Raw genomic sequence first — 21,164 nt, forward strand, 5'->3', positions numbered from 1 at the left:
AACAAGTGATAAAATGGCAGCAGTAGGCCCCCACATTTCAATAATCACTCTAAATGTAAATGGCTTGAACTCTCCAATCAAAACACACAGAGTGGCAGGATGGATCAAAGAACAAGACCCAACAATATGCTGCCTCCAGGAAACACACCTCAGCCCCAAAGACAAACACAGACTCAGAGTGAAGGGATGGAAGACAATACTCCAAGCTAATAATGAACAAAAGAAAGCAGGTGCCGCCATACTTATATCAGACAAAGTAGACTTCAAAGCAAAACAGATAAAGAAAGACAAAGAGGGGCAGTATATAATGATAAAAGGGACATTCCACCAAGATGACATAACACTTATAAATATATACGCACCCAACACAGGAGCACCAAAATCTGTAAAGCAACTCTTAACAAAACTAAAAGGAGACATCAACAACACTACACTAATAGTAGGGGACCTCAACACCCCATTAACACCAATGGACAGATCATCTAGAGAGAAAATCAACAAGGAAATTATACAATTAAATGAAAAATTAGACCAGATGGACTTAATAGATATATATAGAACACTTCATCCAAAAACAGCAGGTTACACATTCTTCTCAAGTGCACATGGAACATTCTCAAGGATAGACCATATCTTGGGAAATAAAGCAAGCATCAATAAATTCAAGAGGGTTGAAATAATATCCATCATCTTTTCTGATCATAATGCTATGAAACTAGAAATCAACTACAAGAATAAAGCTGGGAAAGGGGCAAAAACGTGGTGACTAAACAACATACTACTGAACAAACAATGGATTATTGAAGAAACTAAAGAAGAAATCAAATATTATCTGGAGACAAATGAAAATGAAAACACGCCATACCAACTAACTTGGGATGCAGCAAAAGCAGTCCTAAGAGGGAAATTCATTGCAATACAGGCCCACCTCAATAAACAAGAAAAATCTCACATAAGCAACATCAAATGACACCTAACAGAATTAGAAAAAGAAGAACAAACAAAGCGCAAAGTCAGCAGGAGGAGGGAAATAATAAAAATTAGAGCAGAAATAAACAATATTGAAAGAAAAAAGACAGTAGAAAGGATAAATGAAACAAAGAGTTGATTCTTCAAAAAAAATTAACAAAATCGACAAACCCTTAACCAGACTCACTAAGAAAAAAAGAGAGAAGTCTCAAATAAATAAAATTAGAAATGAGAGAGGAGAAATCACAACGGATACCAAAGAAATTAAAGGGATCATAAGAGAATACTATGAAAAACTATATGCCAACAAATTGAACAACCTAGAAGAAATAGATAAATTCCTAGACTCTTACAACCTCCCCAAACTGAATCAGGAAGAAATAGAGAATTGGAATAGACCAATCACAAGTAAAGAAATAGAAATAGTAATCAAAAACCTCCCCAAAAATAATAGTCCAGGACCAGACAGCTTTTCTGGAGAATTCTACCAAACATTCCAAGAAGATTTAATACCTATCCTTCTCAAACTATTCCAGAAAATTGAGGAAGATGACGCACTACCTAACATGTGCTATGAAGCCAACATCACACTGATCCTTAAACCTGACAAGGACAACACAAAGAAGGAAAACTACAGGCCAATATCACTGATGAACATAGATGCAAAAATCCTCAACAAAATTCTGGCAAACTGAATACAGCAATATATCAAAAAGATTACATACCATGATCAAGTGGGATTTATACCAGGGACACAGGGATGGTTCAACATCCGCAAGTCAATCAACGTAATACACTACATTAACAAAATGAGAAACAAAAACCAAATGATCATCTCAATAGATGCAGAGAAAGCATTTGACAAGATCCAACATCCATTTATGATAAAAACTCTCAATAAAATGGGTATAGAAGGAAAGTACCTCAACATAATAAAGGCCATGTATGACAAACCCACAGCCAACATCATACTCAACAGACAAAAACTGAAAGTCATCCCTCTGAGAACAGGAACAAGACAAGGGTGCCCAGTTTCACCACTCCTATTCAACACAGTACTGGAGGTGTTGGCCAGAGCAATTCGGCAGGAAAAAGAAATAAAAGGAATCCAAATAGGCAACGAAGAAGTAAAACTCTTGCTGTTTGCAGATGACATGATCTTATACATAGAAAACCCCAAAGAATCCATAGGGAAACTATTAGAAACAATCAACAGCTACAGCAAAGTTGGAGGGTATAAAATCAACATACATAAATCAGTAGCATTTCTATACGCTAACAATGAACTAACAGAAAAAGAACTCAAGAACACAATACCATTCACAATCGCAACAAAAAGAATACAATAGCTTGGGATAAATTTAACCAAGGAAGTGAAAGATCTATACAACAAAAACTACAAGACTTTTTTGAAAGAAACTGATGACGACAGAAAGAGATGGAAAGACATTCCATGTACATGGATTGGAAGAATAAACATAGTTAAAATGTCCATTCTACCTAAAGCAATCTACAGATTCAATGCCATCCCAATCAGAATCCCAAGGACATTCTTTACAGAAATTGAACAAAGAATCCTAAAATTCATATGGGGCAACAAAAGACCTCAAATTGCTAAAGCAATCCTGAGAAAGAGGAACAGAGCTGGAGGCATCACAACCCCTGACTTCAAAACATACTACAAAGCTACAGTAACCAAAACAGCATGGTACTGGTACAAAAACAGGTGCACAGATCAATGGAACAGAATTGAAAGCCCAGAAATAAAACCACACATCTGTGGACAGCTAATCTTTGACAAAGGAGCTGAGGGCCTACAATGCAGGAAAGAAAGTCTCTTCAACAAATGGTGCTGGGAAAACTGGACAGCCACACGTAAAAGAATGAAAATTGACCATTCTTTCTCACCATTCACCAAAATAAACTCAAAATGAATCAAAGACCTAAAGATTAGGCCTGAAACAATAAGTCTTCTAGAAGAGAATATAGGCAGTACACTCTTTGATATCAGTTTCAAAAGAATCTTTTCGGACACCATAACTCCTCAGACAAGGGAAACAATAGAAAGAATAAACAAATGGGACTTCATCAGACTAAAGAGGTTCTTCAAGGCAAGGGAAAACAGGATTGAAACAAAAAAACAGCCCACTAATTGGGAAAAAATGTTTACAAGTTATTTATCTGACAAAGGGTTAATCTCCATAATACATAAAGAACTCACACAGCTCACCAACAAAAAAATCAAACAACCCGAGCAAAAAATGGGCAGGGGACATGAACAGACATTTCTCCAAAGAAGATATACGGATGGCCAATAGACACATGAAAAGATGCTCATCATCACTAATCATCAGGGAAATGCAAATCAAAACTACACTAAGACATCACCTTACACCTGTTAGAATGGCAAAAATATCCAAAACCAAGAGTGACAGATGTTGGAGAGGTTGTGGAGAAAATGGAACCCTCATACACTGTTGATGGGAATGCAAACTGGTGCAGCCACTGTGGAAAACAGTATGGAGATTTCTCAAAAAGTTAAAAATAGAAATACCTTATGACCCAGCCATCCCACTACTGGGTATCCTAAGAACCTGAAATCAGCAATTCCAAGAGTCCCATGCACCCTTATGTTCATCGCAGCATTATTTACAACAGCCAAGACGTGGAACCAACCCAAGTGCCCAGCAACTGATGATTGGATAAAGAAGATATGGTATATATACACAATGGAATACTACTCAGCCATAAAAAAGGACAAAATCATCCCATTCACAACAACATGGATGGACCTTGAGGGTATTATGTTAAGTGAAATGAGCCAGACAGAGAAAGACGAACTCTATATGAGTCCACTCATAGGTGGAAGTTAACATATAGACAAAGAGAACTGATTGGTGGTTACCAGGGGAAGTGGGGGGGTGGGGGACAAAGGGTGAAGTGGTGTACCTATAATGTGACTAACAATAATGTACAAGTGAAATTTTACAAGGTTGTAAACTATCATAATCTTAATAAAAAAAGAAGAAGTACATGTTCACCCCAGTGATTAGAGATGCCACCTTTGTCACATACTAAATTTCCATGAGTCTTTGGGTCTAATTCCATACTTTCCACTTGCGACAGAAAATTCTGAAAAATGTAGATCAGCATGGCCAAAGTGACACATTACAAAGTCATCACACAATTTTATTCCATTGGCGTATTTGTCTATTCATGTGTCAGAACCACACTGTTTTAATGTACAGTCCTTAATATTTTACTGCTTGGTAGAGCCAGTCCTCCCTCATGGTTTTCCTTTTTCATTTATTTCCTGGCTATTCTTACATGTTTATTTTTCCACATGAACTTTAGCATCAACTTTTCTAACTCTATACTATAAAGCTTGTTGGTTTTTTTGTTGGGATTGCATTATTCCTAAGTAGTTAATCTTATTTGTTGTTGTAATGGGGTTCTACGTGGATTGTTTGTTTATATGAAGGCTATTGATCTGTAGATGTTAATTTTATATCCTTCTAACACACTGAATTCTTTTATTGTTTGAGTTCATTTTATCACTGATTATCTGGGGTTTCCAGGTATTCTATCACATCATCTAAAACCAAAGACAGTTTATTTCTTTGTTAATTCATTCTTATGTTCAAATTGGTTTTTCCTGTCTAATTGCATTGTTTAATACTTCTAATACAATGTTGAACAGTAGTGACTGCTTCTGACAAGTGCTTTGTCTCTTGAGAGTATTCTCTTTTTGTTAGTTTTTTTCTTATGCTTCCTAATTTTTCGTTGAAAGCCAAACATCTTGTGTGTGACAGTAGAGGCTGAAGTAAATTGTTTTCATGCCTTGAAATAGGGGCATGTTTCTTTCTGCTAAGCCTTTAGCTGAGGGGTTTAAGTTAACCACCTTGGAAGTTGGACTGAGTTTGGTTTCTTGTTGCTCTGGTAACCCATAGGCTCCACAGGCTTGGCTGCAAACTCCTCTATTGATACCTTATGTTTAGGCTGAGGGCTGGGTGTACCAGAGGATTTTGTTTTTCAATGTCCACACTGAGCTTTTGGTCTTTTCTTCACCTAGCCCCTCAGAGAAGGTTGGTCTCTTGCAAGTTACTTGTCACTCAACACAGTAGTGGGGTGGGGATGGCAGGGTGTTCCTTGTTGTCTAATTAAGCCTGTCTTAGGCAGGCACCATGTTCCTGGATCTTAGGGATGTGGCCTTCTCAGTACTTCTGCCCCTTCCAGAACTGTAGTTATCAACACAGTGCATATTCTAGTTGCTTCTCCAGCGGTAGAAAGTTTTTCCCCTGTCCCCTTCCCACAGGTGCAATAAGTCTTCACCAGCATCTAAGGATGAATGTTTGTTGCCATTCCCCCTACACATTAAGGCTTTTCTTCCAGAGGGAAACAGAGGACAAGGCTCCAAGGGGAGTTCAGTATCCCTGCCAGGGTAGCTGCTGTTTCCTGCCCCCAGTTCTACACCACCAGGAAGACATCCTCAGGACTCTCTCAAATATTCTATAAGCATTCAGTGGGTGCTTGGAGAAAAATCAACAAGCCTATAGAGGTTCAGACTCCCTTACATTTGCAGCACCCAAGGCTTCACCCTCTCTTGATATTGTACACCCTGTCACCCCAGCTGAACTCTTCTTACTGGTATTGACCACATCTTGTCCAGTAAGTTAGTGCTCACATCTCATCTATCCCTGCAGGCTCTGGTCTCTCTTTAGGTTTTGAGAGAGCTGGTTACTCTGAGACATCAGTACTCTGAAGGACTCAGATAAATTGGTGAACTTGCAGTCTGTTCAGCCCCTTTTTTACTGAAAACTTGGAAGCAATGCTCTTTTGAACTCTCTATATCCCAGAGCAGAAACTGAAAGCTTCCATTTAATTTTTGCTTCATTTCACTTGGGTAAATATCTAGAAGTGGAATAACTAGATCTTATGGTAGGTTCATGTCTAACTTTTTAACATACTGCAAAAATGTTTTCCAACATGACTTCACTGTTTTACATTCCCAACAGAAGTGTAGAAGAGATCTAGTTCCTCCACACTCTTGCCAATATTTGGTAAAGTCAGGCTTCTTAATTTTTAGTTGATTCAACAGATGTGTAGTGGTATCTTATTGTGGTTTTAAATTATACTTCCCTAATGACTAATAATGTTGAGCATCTTTTCATGTGCATTACCTGCCACAGATATATCTTAGTTAGTGGTGTCTATTCAACATAGTTTGCATGTTTTTTATTTTATTGTTTCTCATTATTGAATTTTAAAAGTTCTTTATATGTGCTAGATACAAGTCCTTTATCATATATGATTTACAAATATTTTCTTCCAGTCTGTGGTTTATCTTTTTATTGTCTTTCTGGAACTTGCTTTTGGTGTTATATCTAAAACAATCTTTGCACAATTCAAGGTCTACAAGATTTTTTCATATTTTTTTAAGAAGTTTTATAATTTTAGATTTTACATTTAGGTCTACAGATGTATGGTCCATTTTATTTAAGTTTTGTATATGGTATGAGGTATGAATCAAAGTTTGTTCGTTTACCTTATGGATATCTAATTATCCCAGTAACATTTATCAAACAGTCTATTCTATCATCACTAAACTGCCTTTTGTATCATGGCTGAAAATAAGTTCTTCATGTATGTGTCTATTTCTGAACTTTGCTCTGTTCCATTGATCTGTGTATCATTCTGCCAATAAAACACTGCCTAATTTATTATAAGTTTATCATGTTTTGAAATCTGGTATTCTCAGTCCTCCAACTTGTTCTTTTATACCTTGCATTTCCACATGAATTTTAAAATCAGCTTATCAATTTCTACAAAAAAGTCTGCTGAGATTTTAAGTGGGTTTGCACTGACTCTAAAGATGAATTTGGAGAAAATAGGCATCTGAACAATACTGAATCTTTCACACTATAAACACAGTGAATCTCTCCATTTATTTAGACCTTATTTAATTTCTATCAGCAATGCTTTTTGTAGTTTTCAGTGTACGTCTTACACATCTTTCATCAGATTTACCCCAAAGTATTTCGTATTTTGATGCTACTGTAAATACTATTAATTTAATTGTAATTGTTCTTTGCCAGTATATAAAAACTTAATAATTTTTTGCATATTGGTCTTGTATGTGGCAGGTTTGCTAAACTCACTTATTAGTTCTAGCAGCTTTTGCTGGATTCCACAGATTCTCCACATAGATCATGTCATCAGCAAACAAAGACAGTCTAGCTTTATTGTTCAAGTTGTTCATATTCTTAATAATCTTTCTGTGTACTTGCTCTCTTTTTGAGAGTGGGATATTGAAATTTCCAACTATAATTGTGGATTTGTCTATGTCTCCTTGCAATTCTATCAACTTTTGCTTTGAGCATTGTGAAACTCTTTTTATGTGCATAAACAATTAGAATTATGTCTTCTTGATGGGTTGACCCCTTTATCTGTAGTAATATTTACTCTGAAATCTATATTATCTGATATTAATATGAAGAGTACAGCTTTTAAAGTTAGCATGGTATATCTTTTTTCATCCTTTTATTTTCAACTTATTTGTGTCTTTATATTTAAAACATGTTTCTTGTGAGCAGCATACAGTTGGATCTGGATTTTTAAAAAAAATTCAATCTGGCAATCTTTGTCTTTTAAAATCAGAGAGTTCAGAATATTTATCTTTAGTGGTGATTATTGATATGGCTAGGTTTGAGTTTTTTATTCTGCTACTTTTCTTCTATTATCTCAGTTGTTTTTCATTCTATTTTCTTTTTCTTTTCTTTTTTCTTCTGTCTGATTGGGTATTTTTTAAATGAAGCCAGCCCTGGTTGTCCAGTGGTTGAGATTTGGTGCTCTCACTGCTAAAGCCCAGGTTCATTTCCCAGTCAGGGAACCACACCATCCATCTGTCAGTTGTATACTGTGGCAGCTGTGTGTTGCAGTGATGCTGAAAGCTATGCCACCAGTATTTCAGATACCAGCAGGGTCACCCACGGTGGACAGGGTTCAGCAGAGCTCCCAGACTAGACAGACTAGGAAGAAGGACCTGGCCACTCACTTCTGAAAAAAATCAGCCACACAAACCCAGTGCATAGCAGCAGAACATTTGTCTGATATAGCACTAGAAGATGAGAGGATGGCACAAAAAGGGTTCAACTCTGCTGTACACAGTGTGGCCAGGAGTCAAAATTGACTCGATGGCACTAACAACAAATTTTTTATGATTCTGATTATCTCCTTTGTTGGCTTATCAGCTATAACTCTGCACTGTTATTTTAGTAGTTGCTTTAGAGTTTATAATGTACATTTTTAACTTATCACAGATTGTCTTCAAGTGATATGATAAACTTCATACACAGAGTAAGAGCTTTACAGTAGTATAGTTCCATTTCCCCTCTTGGCCTTTATGCTATTCTTGTCATACACTTTACTTTTACATATGTTATAAATCCCACGCTATATTTTGATTTTCGTTTAAACAGTCAATTATGTTTTAAAGAGATTTAAATTAAAAATGTCTTATATATCTACCCATGCTGTTAACATTTCCAGAACTCATTTCTCTGTACAGATCGATATTTTCCCTCAGTATCACTTTACTTCTGCCTAAAAAACTTCCTTTTCCATTTACCTGTGAACCTGCTAGAGATTAATTCTTTCAGCTTTTGTATGTCTGAAATTGCTTTTATTCCAGCTGTTTTTGAAAGCTGTTTCAGGAGGCACAGAGTTCTGGGTGGACAGTTGTGCTTCCTGTCTTCTTTTGTTATATGAAGATGCTGTTGCAGTGGCTGCACTGGGGATCCTTCTAGTATCACGTCTCTTCAGCCTGAAACACTTCATTTAATATTTCTGTTAGAGTACACCTTGTTTACCTTCACATGAGGACGTCTTTATTTCACTTTCACTCCCAAAAGGTATTTTTAGTGGATGTTGAACTCTGGGTTGTCAGTTCCTTTCCTTTCAGCACTTTAAAGATGGTGTTCCATTGTCTTCCAACATCTGTGTTTTCTGATGAGAAATCCATGGTCTGCTAAATTGAAGTTTCTCTACATGTAACACGTCATTTTACTCTAACTGCTTTCAAGAGTTTGCCTTTATTTTTGGTTTTCAGCAGTTTTGTTATATATCTGGGTGTGGATTCCTTTGAGTTTATCTTGTATAACTTTCACTGAGCTTCTTGAATCTGTAAAGTTATATCTTTCTTGAAATTTGGAAGTTTTCAGCCATTATTTCTTCAAATTTTTTTTGCACCCATCCCTTTCTCCTCTTCTTCAGGGGCTCCAATGATACGAACATTAGGCCCTTTGATATAGTCCCACAGGTCAGTGGGGCTGTTTATTTTTGTTTTCAATCTTTTTTCTCTATATTCTCAGTCGGGATTATTTCTATTGAATTGTCTTCAAGTTCACTGACCCTTTCCTCTGACATCTCCATTCTGCTATTGAGGTCAGCCAATGAATCTTTTATTTTGCTTGTTGTACTTTGTCATTTCTAAAATTTTCAATTGGTTCTCTTTTTATATAAATTCTCTGCTGAAAATTTCTATTTTTTCTACTCATTTCAAGAGTATTCACCTTTATGGAGCATGGTTCCATTAGCTGCTTCAAAGTCTTCAATAATCCCAACATCTAGATAATTTAGGAGTTGGCGTCTATTGATTATCTTTTCCCTTGAGAATTGGTCAGACTTTCCTGATTGACTAATTTTGGATTATATCTGGACATTCTGAATATTATGTCATGAGATTCTGGGTCCTGTTAAAAGTCTCTGTGGAATGTTGACTTTTTGTTTTAGTAAGCAATCACCGCAGTTAGTTTCAAATCGAAGTTCTGCCTGGCCTTTAGTGCATGTCATCTCTCCCACACTCTGGCTCTCAAGGACCTCTTTTCCCAGTCTTTCTAGCCAGAAATATGGGATTTTCCCAGAGTTTCAGCTCCTTGTGCTACCGCACAATTCTGAGGAAGTGGGCCCTCAGTACAAAGTAAGAGAAGACAGAAAAAAATAATAACGAGGATTTCCCTCCACTCTTCATACAACAAGGGCCCCTTTTCTCAGGGATCATTTTATCTCAGGGTTTTAGGTGTCTGAAACACTGCTGTCACACCATAGTAATGTTCTTCTACAACTGGGGCTGGCCTCAAGGCAGGACCAGCAAGTAAACAGAAAAACAAAAACAAACAAAAAAGATTGCTCTCCAGGTTGGAGGGGTCTTTTCTTTAACCTGCACTCAGGCCAGGGAGATAGGCTTCTCTCTGAGTCTTTACTGACCCTGCCCACTATACAGTTCCCTGATTCAGCCTATCCTTGGTTCAAACCTAGGGGATAAAGAGGAAAAGTAACCATGAAATTCACTGTTACCATATTGATTATTCATTAATTACTGTTTTCTCTCTCAAAATTTACCTGCTATGATTCACTTTTCAGAGTCCTCAGGTAGTTGCTTTTTGTACTTTTGTCCAGAGGCTTTGTTGTAATCATTGGGAGAGATGGCCCGTAGTGGCCTCACTCCACCTTGGCTAGAATCAGAAGTCCCCCGGCTTTCCCTTTTATTCACTGTTGCTCATTTCATTAGGCTGTGGAGAAGGACGTTTTATGACCGGGCATGATTTTCACCATCTTTCATCAAAGTCTTCCACAATTTCATTTTAAGAAAGAATAAGTATTAATCCAAATAAATCACAGCAGTCTGCTTATCAACTGGGGAGGAGAGAGGGAAGGAAAGCAGAATACAGAAAGGTTTCTCAACATCCATTAAGCCCACTGTGACAGTTAATTTTATGTATCAACTTGCCTGGGCTAAGGGACACCCAGATAGCTGGTAAACCATTATTTCTGGGGGGCCAGCCCAGTGGCATAGTGGTTAAGTTCACACATTCTGCTTCAGCAGCCCAGGTTTCACAAGTTCGGATCCTGGGTACAGACCTACACACTGCTCACCAAGCCATGCTGTGGTGGCGTCCCACATGCAAAATAGAGGAAGATTGGCACAGATGTTAGCTCAGGACCAATCTTCCTCACCAAAACAAACAAAAAACACATTATTTCTGGGTGTGTCCATGAGAGTATTTCCAGAAGAGATTAGCATTTGAATCAGTACGCTGAGTAAGGAAAATTGCCCTCTCCCATGGGGATGGGCATCATCCAATCCATTGAGAGCCTAAACAGAACAAAAAGGCAGAGGAAGGGAGACTTTGCTCTCTCCTTGAGCTAGGACATCCATCTTCTCCTGCCCTTGGACGGGAGACATTAGTGCTCCTGGTTCTCAGGCCTTCAGGTTTGGACTGGAACTACACCACCAACTTTCCTGGACCTCCAGTTTGCAAAACAGCAGATCATGGGATTTAGTGTCCATAACTGCATGAGCCAATCCTTCATAGTAAATCTCTTTCTATACATCTATATATTGCCTATTAGTTATGTTCTCTGGAGAAACACAATGCACCCACATTTCTCCACCTCTTCCTATGTGTGAGTGCTTTCTTGAGACAGGGAGAAAGAAAAATAATCCCTCTCATTGTGGCCCCTTTGACTGAAGGAGAAAGTGGACTATCCTTTATTTAATTCATGCAACGAACTTTTAATGCGTGTCTAACACAAACAAGGCACTTTTCCAGGAATTAATCATACAAAGTTATATGAGATGTGGTTCTTGTTCTCAAGGAACTAACAGTACAGAGGGCAAAAAAACATGTAAACTAATAATTACAGTACAATGTATTAAATACTAGAATAGAAGTAAAAACAAATTGTTAAAAGAACAGAGGAGACAATGGCTAACCTACCAAGAATAGGGAAATCAATATGTATAATGATGTTTGAGCTTTATGGAAAAGGAAACAGAATAATTGCAGGCACAGGGAGACACATGGACAAAGATATAGGGTATCATACAGCATGAGGAGTTTGGGAAATGGCCACAGCATTTATATAAACCCCAGGGAATGCCAATATTTAGGTGACAGGCAGAAGAAAAGCAACCACTTGTATGAAAGAAATGAAATGGAGTCATGGGAGATGGGAGGAAATTCAGGAATACAGTTCTGAAAGCCAAAGATGGTAGAACTTCAGGCAGCATTTAACCATGTTAAAACGGAGAGGGGGGTCAGGTAAAATACGGGCTGAAAACTGGCTTTTGGATTTTTCAATTAAGAGGTTACCGGAGATCTCTGAGAGGAGTTTCACCATAATGCTGGCTAAGTCAGATTATAAGAGTATTCCACTTTCTTTCTTGTTCTAAACCACATCCTGCCAGTAAAACCTCAGATGTAATACTCAGGACAGCAGTGGCATCCAAGAAGAAAAGTTGTTTCAGGCCTGAATATTTCTTACCAAGTAAGTGGATGGTCTTAGCTTCTTAGTTCCCTCAGGAACCTCAAAGTATTGTCCTCCCCCTACCCAAATGCTCACATTATCCCCACAGTTGATTTAAAAGCTGCCTGCTAGATAACAGTTTATACAACCCATTTATTTCTTCCTAAATCACAGTCTATGAACTGTTCATTTGATTTCCTGTGACCAGGGGTATAACCTATCACATACTGATACCCCCGACCCCCAATGCTCCTCCCTCATGTTAATGATGGATCATTCCTTATGACTCAATTCCAGAATTCTAAGCAATCTTCAGATGCAGACTTTCACCGGGTGAGTCTCATCAGACAGGGGTAGAAGAGTATGACCATATTGTCAATATACTTGACTATCCGTAAGCCACTAACTAAATCTTATCACGTTGTTTCTTTTTTAAAACTGAGTTGTAATTTATATAGAATAAAAATGCACAGCTTATGTGTTCAGTTAGATAAGTTTTGGTGGATTGTGATCACCCATGTAACCTCCACTCAAAATAAAATACAGAACACTTCCATCAACCTCAGGAATGTCCCTCATGCCTACTTCCAGTCAATTTCTTCCTACCTACCAGACTTATGGTTTTTATCACCACAGCGGAATTCCGGCTGGTCTTAAGAATTTATATAACTAGAATCACCCAGCATGTATTCTTTTGTGTCTCTTTTCTTTTGTTCCAACATAATGTTTTAGAAATGTACCTGTGTTCTTGCTTGAATCAGCAATTTTTTCCTTTTTATTGTTGAATAGTAGTCACTATATTAATACACCACAATTTCTTTCTCCATTCTCCTGCTGATGAACGTTTGGGTTGTTTCTAGTTTAGAGCCATCATAAATTTCATCATAGCTGCTATGAAATTCTTGTACAGTCTTTTTTGTGGTCATATATTTTCATTTTTTCTTGAGTAAATACCTAGTAATGGAATTTCTCATCACAGGGTAGGTATATGTTTAACTTTATAAGAAACTGTCACGCTTTTTCTAAGGCCATTATACCATTCTGAATTCTCACCTACAACGTATGAGAGTTTCAACTGCTCTATATACTTGGTATTGGACCCAGCTTTTTGATTTTGGTATTGTCAGGCTTTGTTATTTTAACCATTATAGTGGTTATGGAATGTTACCTCATTGAGGTTTTACTTTGCATTTCCCTGATGACTAATAACATGGAGAACATTTCCATGTGCTTATTGGCCATTCATATATATTTTCGTGAAGTGTCTGCCTTCAGGGTCTCAATCACCACGGTTTCTTACCAAGCTAACATAATTGTGCACATATGTAGAACGGTCATCTACTAGCTTAGTTTTATACTCCTGCTGTAACAAATGACAATTAGTGGTTTAAAACAACAAAAATGTGTTATCTTACAGTTCTGTGGGTTAGAAGTCCAGCATGGGTCTCACTGAGCTAAAATCATTGTGTCAGCAGGGCTACATCCAACTCATAGGCAAAATACATTCACCGCATCCCCAAGTCCCCTAAATCTCAACACACTACAGCATCAACTCACAGTCCAAAATCTCATCTAAACCTCACCCCACTCGAAAGTCCCAATCTTATCCTCAAAATCACCTCAATGAGGTATGCGTGAGACTCTGGGTGTAACCTATCCTGAGGCAAAATTCCTCTCCACCTGCAGACCTGTGAAACTAGAAAACAAATTCTCTGCTCTCAAATACACGGGAGGGACTGCCATAGGATAACAGTTACAGATACTCCTGTTCAAAAAGGGAGAAAATGGAAGGAAAAAGAGTCACCGGTCCCAAGCAATTCTGAAATCCAGCCAGGCAAACCGGAAAAGGCAGAATTCTCTCTAGCTCCCAGCTCCACCCTGCAGGCCTGCGCCTCTGCCCTCAGAACCATCCTTCCTTTTCATAAAGGGCAGCATGTGTTTAAAGCTGAGTAGTCTTATCAGCATGCTTCCCGCCTGTAGAATTTGGGGGCTCTCACAGCCTTCTTTCACTCTCTGTGTCCCTTTCAGTCCAAGCCAGCAGTGTTTCTGCTGCTATAAGATTCTCAGGAGCCTTGTGGGACTCCCGTATACTATACGTACAGAGACTCGCGCATTAGACAAGAGGCTCCACCACAGAGCTTGCCTAGATAATCTCAGCTCTATTTTGAGCTTCTGCTTAGATGCTGAAGGAATCTATGAGTCACATCCTTGATCTCTTCAGGGTGTTTTGTGTGAGTGAATACTCTGACCTTTTAATCTCTCCGAGGTTTTAGCAAAAGGCTCTAGAGCAACTCCTGTGACGTGTTCTCTAGAGCATGAATCTCTTGATTTTAGCTTCCTTTGCCATTTTGGTAGGCTGAGAATTTCCAAAACCAAGACCTTCTGTTTTAGGGGGTTTTTTTGAGGTATACTTGGCATATAACATATTAGTTTCAGGTGTACAACATAATGATTTGATATTTGTAAAGAACTCCTGGTTCTTATTTAACGGGTCTCTCTTCAATTTATTTCTCTACTCTCAACTTTTACTATAAGTGGCAAAAAGAAACCAGGCTGCACCTCAACACTCTGCTTGCAAATCTCAGTTAAATATCCAAGTTCGTTGCCTACAAGTTCCGCTTTCCACACAGCTGATGGACACAATTCTACCAAGCTCCCTGCCACTCTATAACCAAGATCCCCTTTCCTCCGGTTTCTAACATCTTCCTCATTTTCTGCTGAGCCCTCACCAGCAGGGCATTTAACGTCCATATTTCTACCAGGAGTCTGTTCACAATGATTTGAGTATTCTCTAAGGTGACAAATGTTTCCTCCTTCCTGGTCCTCACTTCCTTCTGAGTCCAGCAGAGTCATTAACATCCATAGTTCTACTAACAGTCTGTTCGAGGCAATGTAGACTTTTTCTATTATGCTCCTCAAAATTCTTCCAGCATTTGCTCATTGCCCAATTCCAAAGCCACTTCCACGTTTTTAGGTATTTGTTACAGCAGCATCCCACTTCCAGGTACCAAAATCTCTATTAGTTTTATTTTTTTCCCCAGCTTTGAGATATAATCGACACATAACATTCTGTAAGTTTAAGGTGTACATGTTGATTTGATACATTTATCTATTAGTTTTCTATTGCTGCCGTTAACAAATTACCAAAAACTTAGAGGCTCAAGACATCATCCACTTCTTTATCTTATAGGTGTGTAAGTTAGAAGCCCAACACAGACTCACCGGGCTAAAATCAAGGTGTCAGCAGGGCTGCATTCCTTTCTGGAGGCTGTAGAGATGAATCCACTTCTTTGCCTTTCCAATTTCTAGAGCCCACCCACATTCCTTGGCTCAAAGCCCCCTTCCTCTATCTCCAAATCCAGCAACACTGCATCTCTCTGACCCTGCTTCCATCACTGCATCTCTTTACTGACAATTTTCTTCTGCCTCCCTCTTCTACTTTTAAGAACCCCCGTCCTTATATTGGGCCGACCTGGTTAATCCAAGATACTGTCCCTATCTGCTGATTAGCAACTTTAATTCCCTTTGCTGTGTAATGTAACACAGTCACAGGTCCTGGGAATTAGGACAGGGATATCTTTGGGGGCCATTATTCTGCCTCCTACATGTACTAATCACAAAATGAACTCGAAGCAAACCATTACTCAAGGTGGCATAACGAGACTCAGAGGGAAGTATTAACAGCTAAACAAACAAAAAGCCCTCAATCAATAATTGACTACTCTATTTTTAGTTTTTCCAATATTTAGAGAATCTAGCAATCTAAGTGAAGATTTTCTGTTTCTTACTTCTGGTAGACACTGCTAGCTGACTAATCCAATACCCATTCTCAACCCCTTCGCCCGAGCCTGTCCCTTAGACTATAAAAGCTAAGTATTCACTTTCCTGGCCTCCTAAGGATAGTCATATAACACAGCTGTGCCAAATGAAATCAAAAAATTACCTTGGGAAAAGCTATTGCATCCCTGATAAAAGAGGCAGATGGTGGCGGCTCTCTCTGGCCCCTTCCCAGGACCCCTCCCCCCTTGAATGGTGCACGGCCAGTAATTCAGGCATCTACTATGCAATAATGTGAGAATGTCTAAAAGAATTCTCGAGACACCAGCTCTGACACTGTTGAACTACTGAACTAAGACCAGCTACGCTGTGCCTAACTTCAGTCACTATTTACATCTGGCTTTCTGTCATTTTCAGCTGTAAGTTCTACTAATTGAAACCACATTCCACACAACTGCTGACTAAACGTAAGCGCCATCCCCCAAAATTCATTTTGTTGTACAAAAGCCAGATTCACTTAAATGAGTTATAATTAATAACTAAGAAGGCAATTATTTTTTAAATAACATTTGTTATATATTTTAGAACTCTATACATACTCATTCTAGGATACTTGGAAATTATCCCAAAAGCTTAAAGAAAATAAACAGCCACAATGCCAGAGACAACCCACTGGTAATAGATCAGTGTACTGCCATCCATATATTTTTATATACATACACAAACTATTTTTAAAAGTGGGACTATATAGAATACAGACTTGAAATAAAATCTCACTCGGCACTTTACTGAGGACTTTCCCATATCATTATCAATGTGTCAAAAATATTTTCAAAGAATTAAAATACTTCATAATATGATTATAACACAGCTAATTAAATAATTTTTAACAATGGCAGACATTTAAGTTGTTTTATTCTTTTTGGTAGTGTAAACAGTGTTGCAACAAATATCACGGCATCTAAGTCTTTCTGCGCTCTCTCTGATTATTTTCTGAGGATTGTTCCAGAGAGGGAACATAGACGTGGTATGACTGGGTCAAAAGGATAAACCCTTTCAAACATTCAACAAACGCTGCCAAACCGCTTTCCAGGAAAAATAAATCAAGTTATTATTCCACCTCTTGTACACAAGAATATCTCCCTTACAAGTCCCCCTTACAAGTACCAACTGCCTTTTTTCTTTTTCACCAATTTGATGGGTAAAAATACTAACTCATTCTTAAATTTTTAATTTACATTTTTTGGTTACTAGTGAGAATGACTATTTAAAGATATTTAGATCCTTTGTATCAGTTATTTTATGAATTATCACTTGGAATTTTTTTGAAGTATAAGGGTCCCCTACATATTACAGATGCTGGCCTTTTGATGTACTTGTAAATATTTTATTTCAGTCTATCATTTACTTTTTAATTTGTTCATATATTTTCACAAACATTTATAAATGTAAGCAAATCTATTAGCATTATCCTTTGTGACTTCTTTCTTTGCTTTATCAGACAAGGATGGTTTTCACATGATGACAACCACATTTTAGAAAAGAATGTTTTAAGATAACATAGTCTTAAATTCCTATTGGCCTTCTTACAGTCAAAAAATAAAATTAATAGAAAGAGAACAATAAATATTTCACGAAATACACAAGTATCCCATCCTAGGTTTTGACTATTCACATACCTGCTTGTGACAATTATCACATCCTCAGAGATGGTAGCCATTTCTTTGATGGTAAGGTAGCACATTCTTCTCAATGTTTGCTGAAAAATTGTTTATAAAAGACAACAGGTTATTCATAAGGAAATGGTTTTTTAAACTATTTGAATTAAGGACCCCAAGTAGATATATTTAGAAAGTTATTCTTAAAAAGATTCTCATCTACCTAAAAAATTCTTTTAAAAATATCTGGATGAAAAAATATTCAGAATACTACTATTCCCTAAACACAAGTGTTGATGCACTGACACAATGGAAAACATCTAGAAGAAAACTCAAAATTCAGTTAATTACATGGGTCTTTATTCAGAGAGACCCAAAACTGGACTCTGACAGTGTGAGTCCAAAGACACAGGTTTTCAAAGTGTTAAAGGCTGGTCTGGAAAACATATTTTTAAAATTCTTTAAAAATATGTATGGAGAGATTTGCAGACTCTGCAGTTTCCTCAGTTCAGCATATACAGATATTTTCCTTAAAGTATTCATGGTTGCATAATCAACTTCCATTTTCAATTACCAAAGATTTCTAGATGGATACCTAGACCCAAAACAATGTTAAGCTAACAATAATAAAGTTTTGTCTACCCTTCCTCCTCACCTGGATCTCTGATTTATTCATACACTAAGGGCATTGGTTCCTCTAACCTGTCTAGCCTCATTCTCTACCAAGGAACTTCAAATTTCTTATAAGTAGTGAAGCTCAAATACATCAGACCCAGCTCCATTCATAGTCCAAACTATAGAAAGAATCCAGTGGAGACTAGTGAGCTCATTAAGGAAAGGGAACAAGGGAGGGAGGGTTATCATGGTGATTAAACACAGAAAAAATCACTCCCAGAAAGAAAAAGCCAGTATGGGGCAGATGACACCCATATAAAGCTACTATGAGAAGAAAACACAGAATAAGAATCAAAAGTTCAGAGCTGAAGAAAATTTGTTCCCCACAAATAAAAATCTACCATGAAGCAGAATAAAACCAGAAATACAAAAAAATTAGCTACAACACAAAAAATGGGGGCTCAACATTGTTATTCATCAGGGAAATATGACTTAAGACCACATTTCAGGGTAGAGGTGACGTCAGCAACATGGCGGCATGAGCTCACCCAGGACTCTCTCCCCTCCAAATTACAACCAAAAAGAGCAAATGCTTTCCAACCAGAAAAAAAAATCCTAATAACAGAAATCGTCAGAGACCCACAGCAGCCTAACGATGGAAGGTGGAGAGGCTGGAGCCGCCCTCGGAGGAGCTGGAATAGCATAGGAGAGCTCTTCGTTCTCTCCCTTAGAGACTGGGATCACTGCCATGGGTGCAGGAAGGAGCAGGGGAGGGTCCACGCATCCGGGGATCATCCAGGACTCCCACCGTCTGTGCAGCGAAACCCTCTAACGGGGGAAAGCTTTTGCGTGGGGGAACCCCAGCAAGCCAGGGCCCTGGGAGACCAGAGAGCGAGAGCTGATCCAATCCAGGTCTGCATGAGTGAAAGTGCCCCTCCTCCCTCAACCCACTGCACGCCACCATCGCGGCTGAAGGCTGAGGGCTCAGAACACAAGGCTCTCGACCTCCATCTAGTGGTGACAGGTTGTAACTGCAACCAAATAATAGCATCATGCGCAAAAACCACTCCTCTACCATCCAGCAATTTATAAAAGCTCCAGTCCAAAAGGAAAACAATAAAAATAGAGAAGTAGGTCCTGAGGGCTTGGAAATGGGTAAACTAAGTGAAGATGAGTTCAAAATAGCTATCATCAAAATATTCAATGAGGTAAAGGGAAATATAGAGAAACAAGTCAACGAGTTCTGGAGTTACTTCACAAAAGAGATTGAAATTATAAAGAAGAATCAATTAGAAATACTAGAGGTGAAAAACACAATGGATCAGATAAAACAGAATACGGATTCCCTGAATGCCTGTGTAGACACCATAGAGGAGCAAATTAGCATAATCAAAGATAGACAGGCTGAATGGCTCCAGACAGAGGAAGAAAGAGAACTAAGAATTTAAAAAACTGAAGAAAATCTCAGAGAAATAGCTGACTCAATGAGAAAATGCAACTTAAGAATCATCAGAATTCCAGAGGGCGTGGAAAAGGAAAATGGAGCAGAAAGTGTGCTCAACAAAATAATAGAAGAGAACTTCCCAAATCTAGGGATTGAGAGAGAAATGTGTGTGGAGGAAGCTTTCAGATCTCCTAGATTTGTTAATGTAAAAAGACCTACTGCAAGGCATATGGTAGCAAAAATGGCAAAAACGAATGACAAAGAGAGAATACTCAGGGCAGCAAAGCAAAAGAAAATAACCTACAAAGGAACCCCCATGAGACTTTCAGCGGATTTCTCTACAGAAGCCTTACAAGCTAGGAGAGATTGGAGTGACATATTCAAAACTTTAAAGGATAAAAATCTTCAGCCAAGAATACTCTATCGAGCAAAAATATCCTTCAGATATGAGGGAGAAATTCAATCTTTTCCAGACAAACAAAAGCTAAGGGACTTTGTAGTCACAAGACCTCCACTACAAGAAATCCTCAAGAAGGCTCTCATACCTGAAAAAAGAAAAAAAGGGAGTAAGGGGTCACAAAACACAGAGTAGGGAGACAGATAGAATTGGAATAGGATAGCAAATATTCAACTATAGCATTAGGATAAAGGGAAGGAAATCACCAAAGCAAAGACAATCTTATCACTCTAACCACAAACTCACAACATAAGTTGGAATAAGAGATGAAAATAATAATTTAGGAGGCAGGAGGAAAGGGACTGAAACAGTCTAGGCTAAGGAAGTAAGAGACCACCAGAAAATGGACTATGTTATACACAAGATTCTGAGTACAAACTTCAGGGTAGCCACTAAACTAAAAAACAGAACACAGACAAAAAATATAAATAAGGAAAAGTCTAAGAAACCCAGCATAATAAATTGCAGAAGTCAATGGGTAGGCTAAAACACAGGACGAGAAACAAAGGAATCACAGGAAAACCAGAAAACGAGCAAGAGAATGACAGCATTAAGCCCTCATGCATCAATAATCACGCTCAATGTAAATGGACTGAACTCTCCAATAAAAAGACACAGAGTGGCAAAATGGATTAAAGAACAAGATCCAACAATTTCTTGCCTCCAGCACACACACCTCAGCTCCAAAGACAAACACAGGCTCAGAGTGAAGGGGTGGAAGACAATACTCCAAGCTAATAGCAAACAAAAGAAAGCAGGTGTTGCAATACTTATATCAGACAAAACAGACTTCAAGATAAAGCAAGTAAAGAGAAACATAGAGGGCCAATATATAATGATCACAGGGACACTTCATCAAGAAGAAATAACACATAAATATCTATGCATCCAACACAGGAGCACCAAAGTTCATAAAGCAACTATTAACAAACCTAAA

The 21,164-nt window shown here is 38.1% G+C and overlaps 1 protein-coding gene across 1 annotated transcript in view; it reads right to left on the reverse strand.

The window, feature by feature from the left end:
* Positions 1-21,164, reverse strand: part of COPG2 (COPI coat complex subunit gamma 2) — a 103,785-nt gene that overhangs the window by 63,123 nt on the left and 19,498 nt on the right. The window contains exon 5 of the mRNA XM_046669477.1: positions 17,733-17,812. Coding sequence (XP_046525433.1) covers positions 17,733-17,812 — 80 coding nt within the window. The remainder of the gene's footprint in view (positions 1-17,732; positions 17,813-21,164) is intronic.

The sequence above is a fragment of the Equus quagga genome, chromosome 8 (genome assembly GCF_021613505.1).
Source record: "Equus quagga isolate Etosha38 chromosome 8, UCLA_HA_Equagga_1.0, whole genome shotgun sequence".
Taxonomy (NCBI): domain Eukaryota; kingdom Metazoa; phylum Chordata; class Mammalia; order Perissodactyla; family Equidae; genus Equus; species Equus quagga.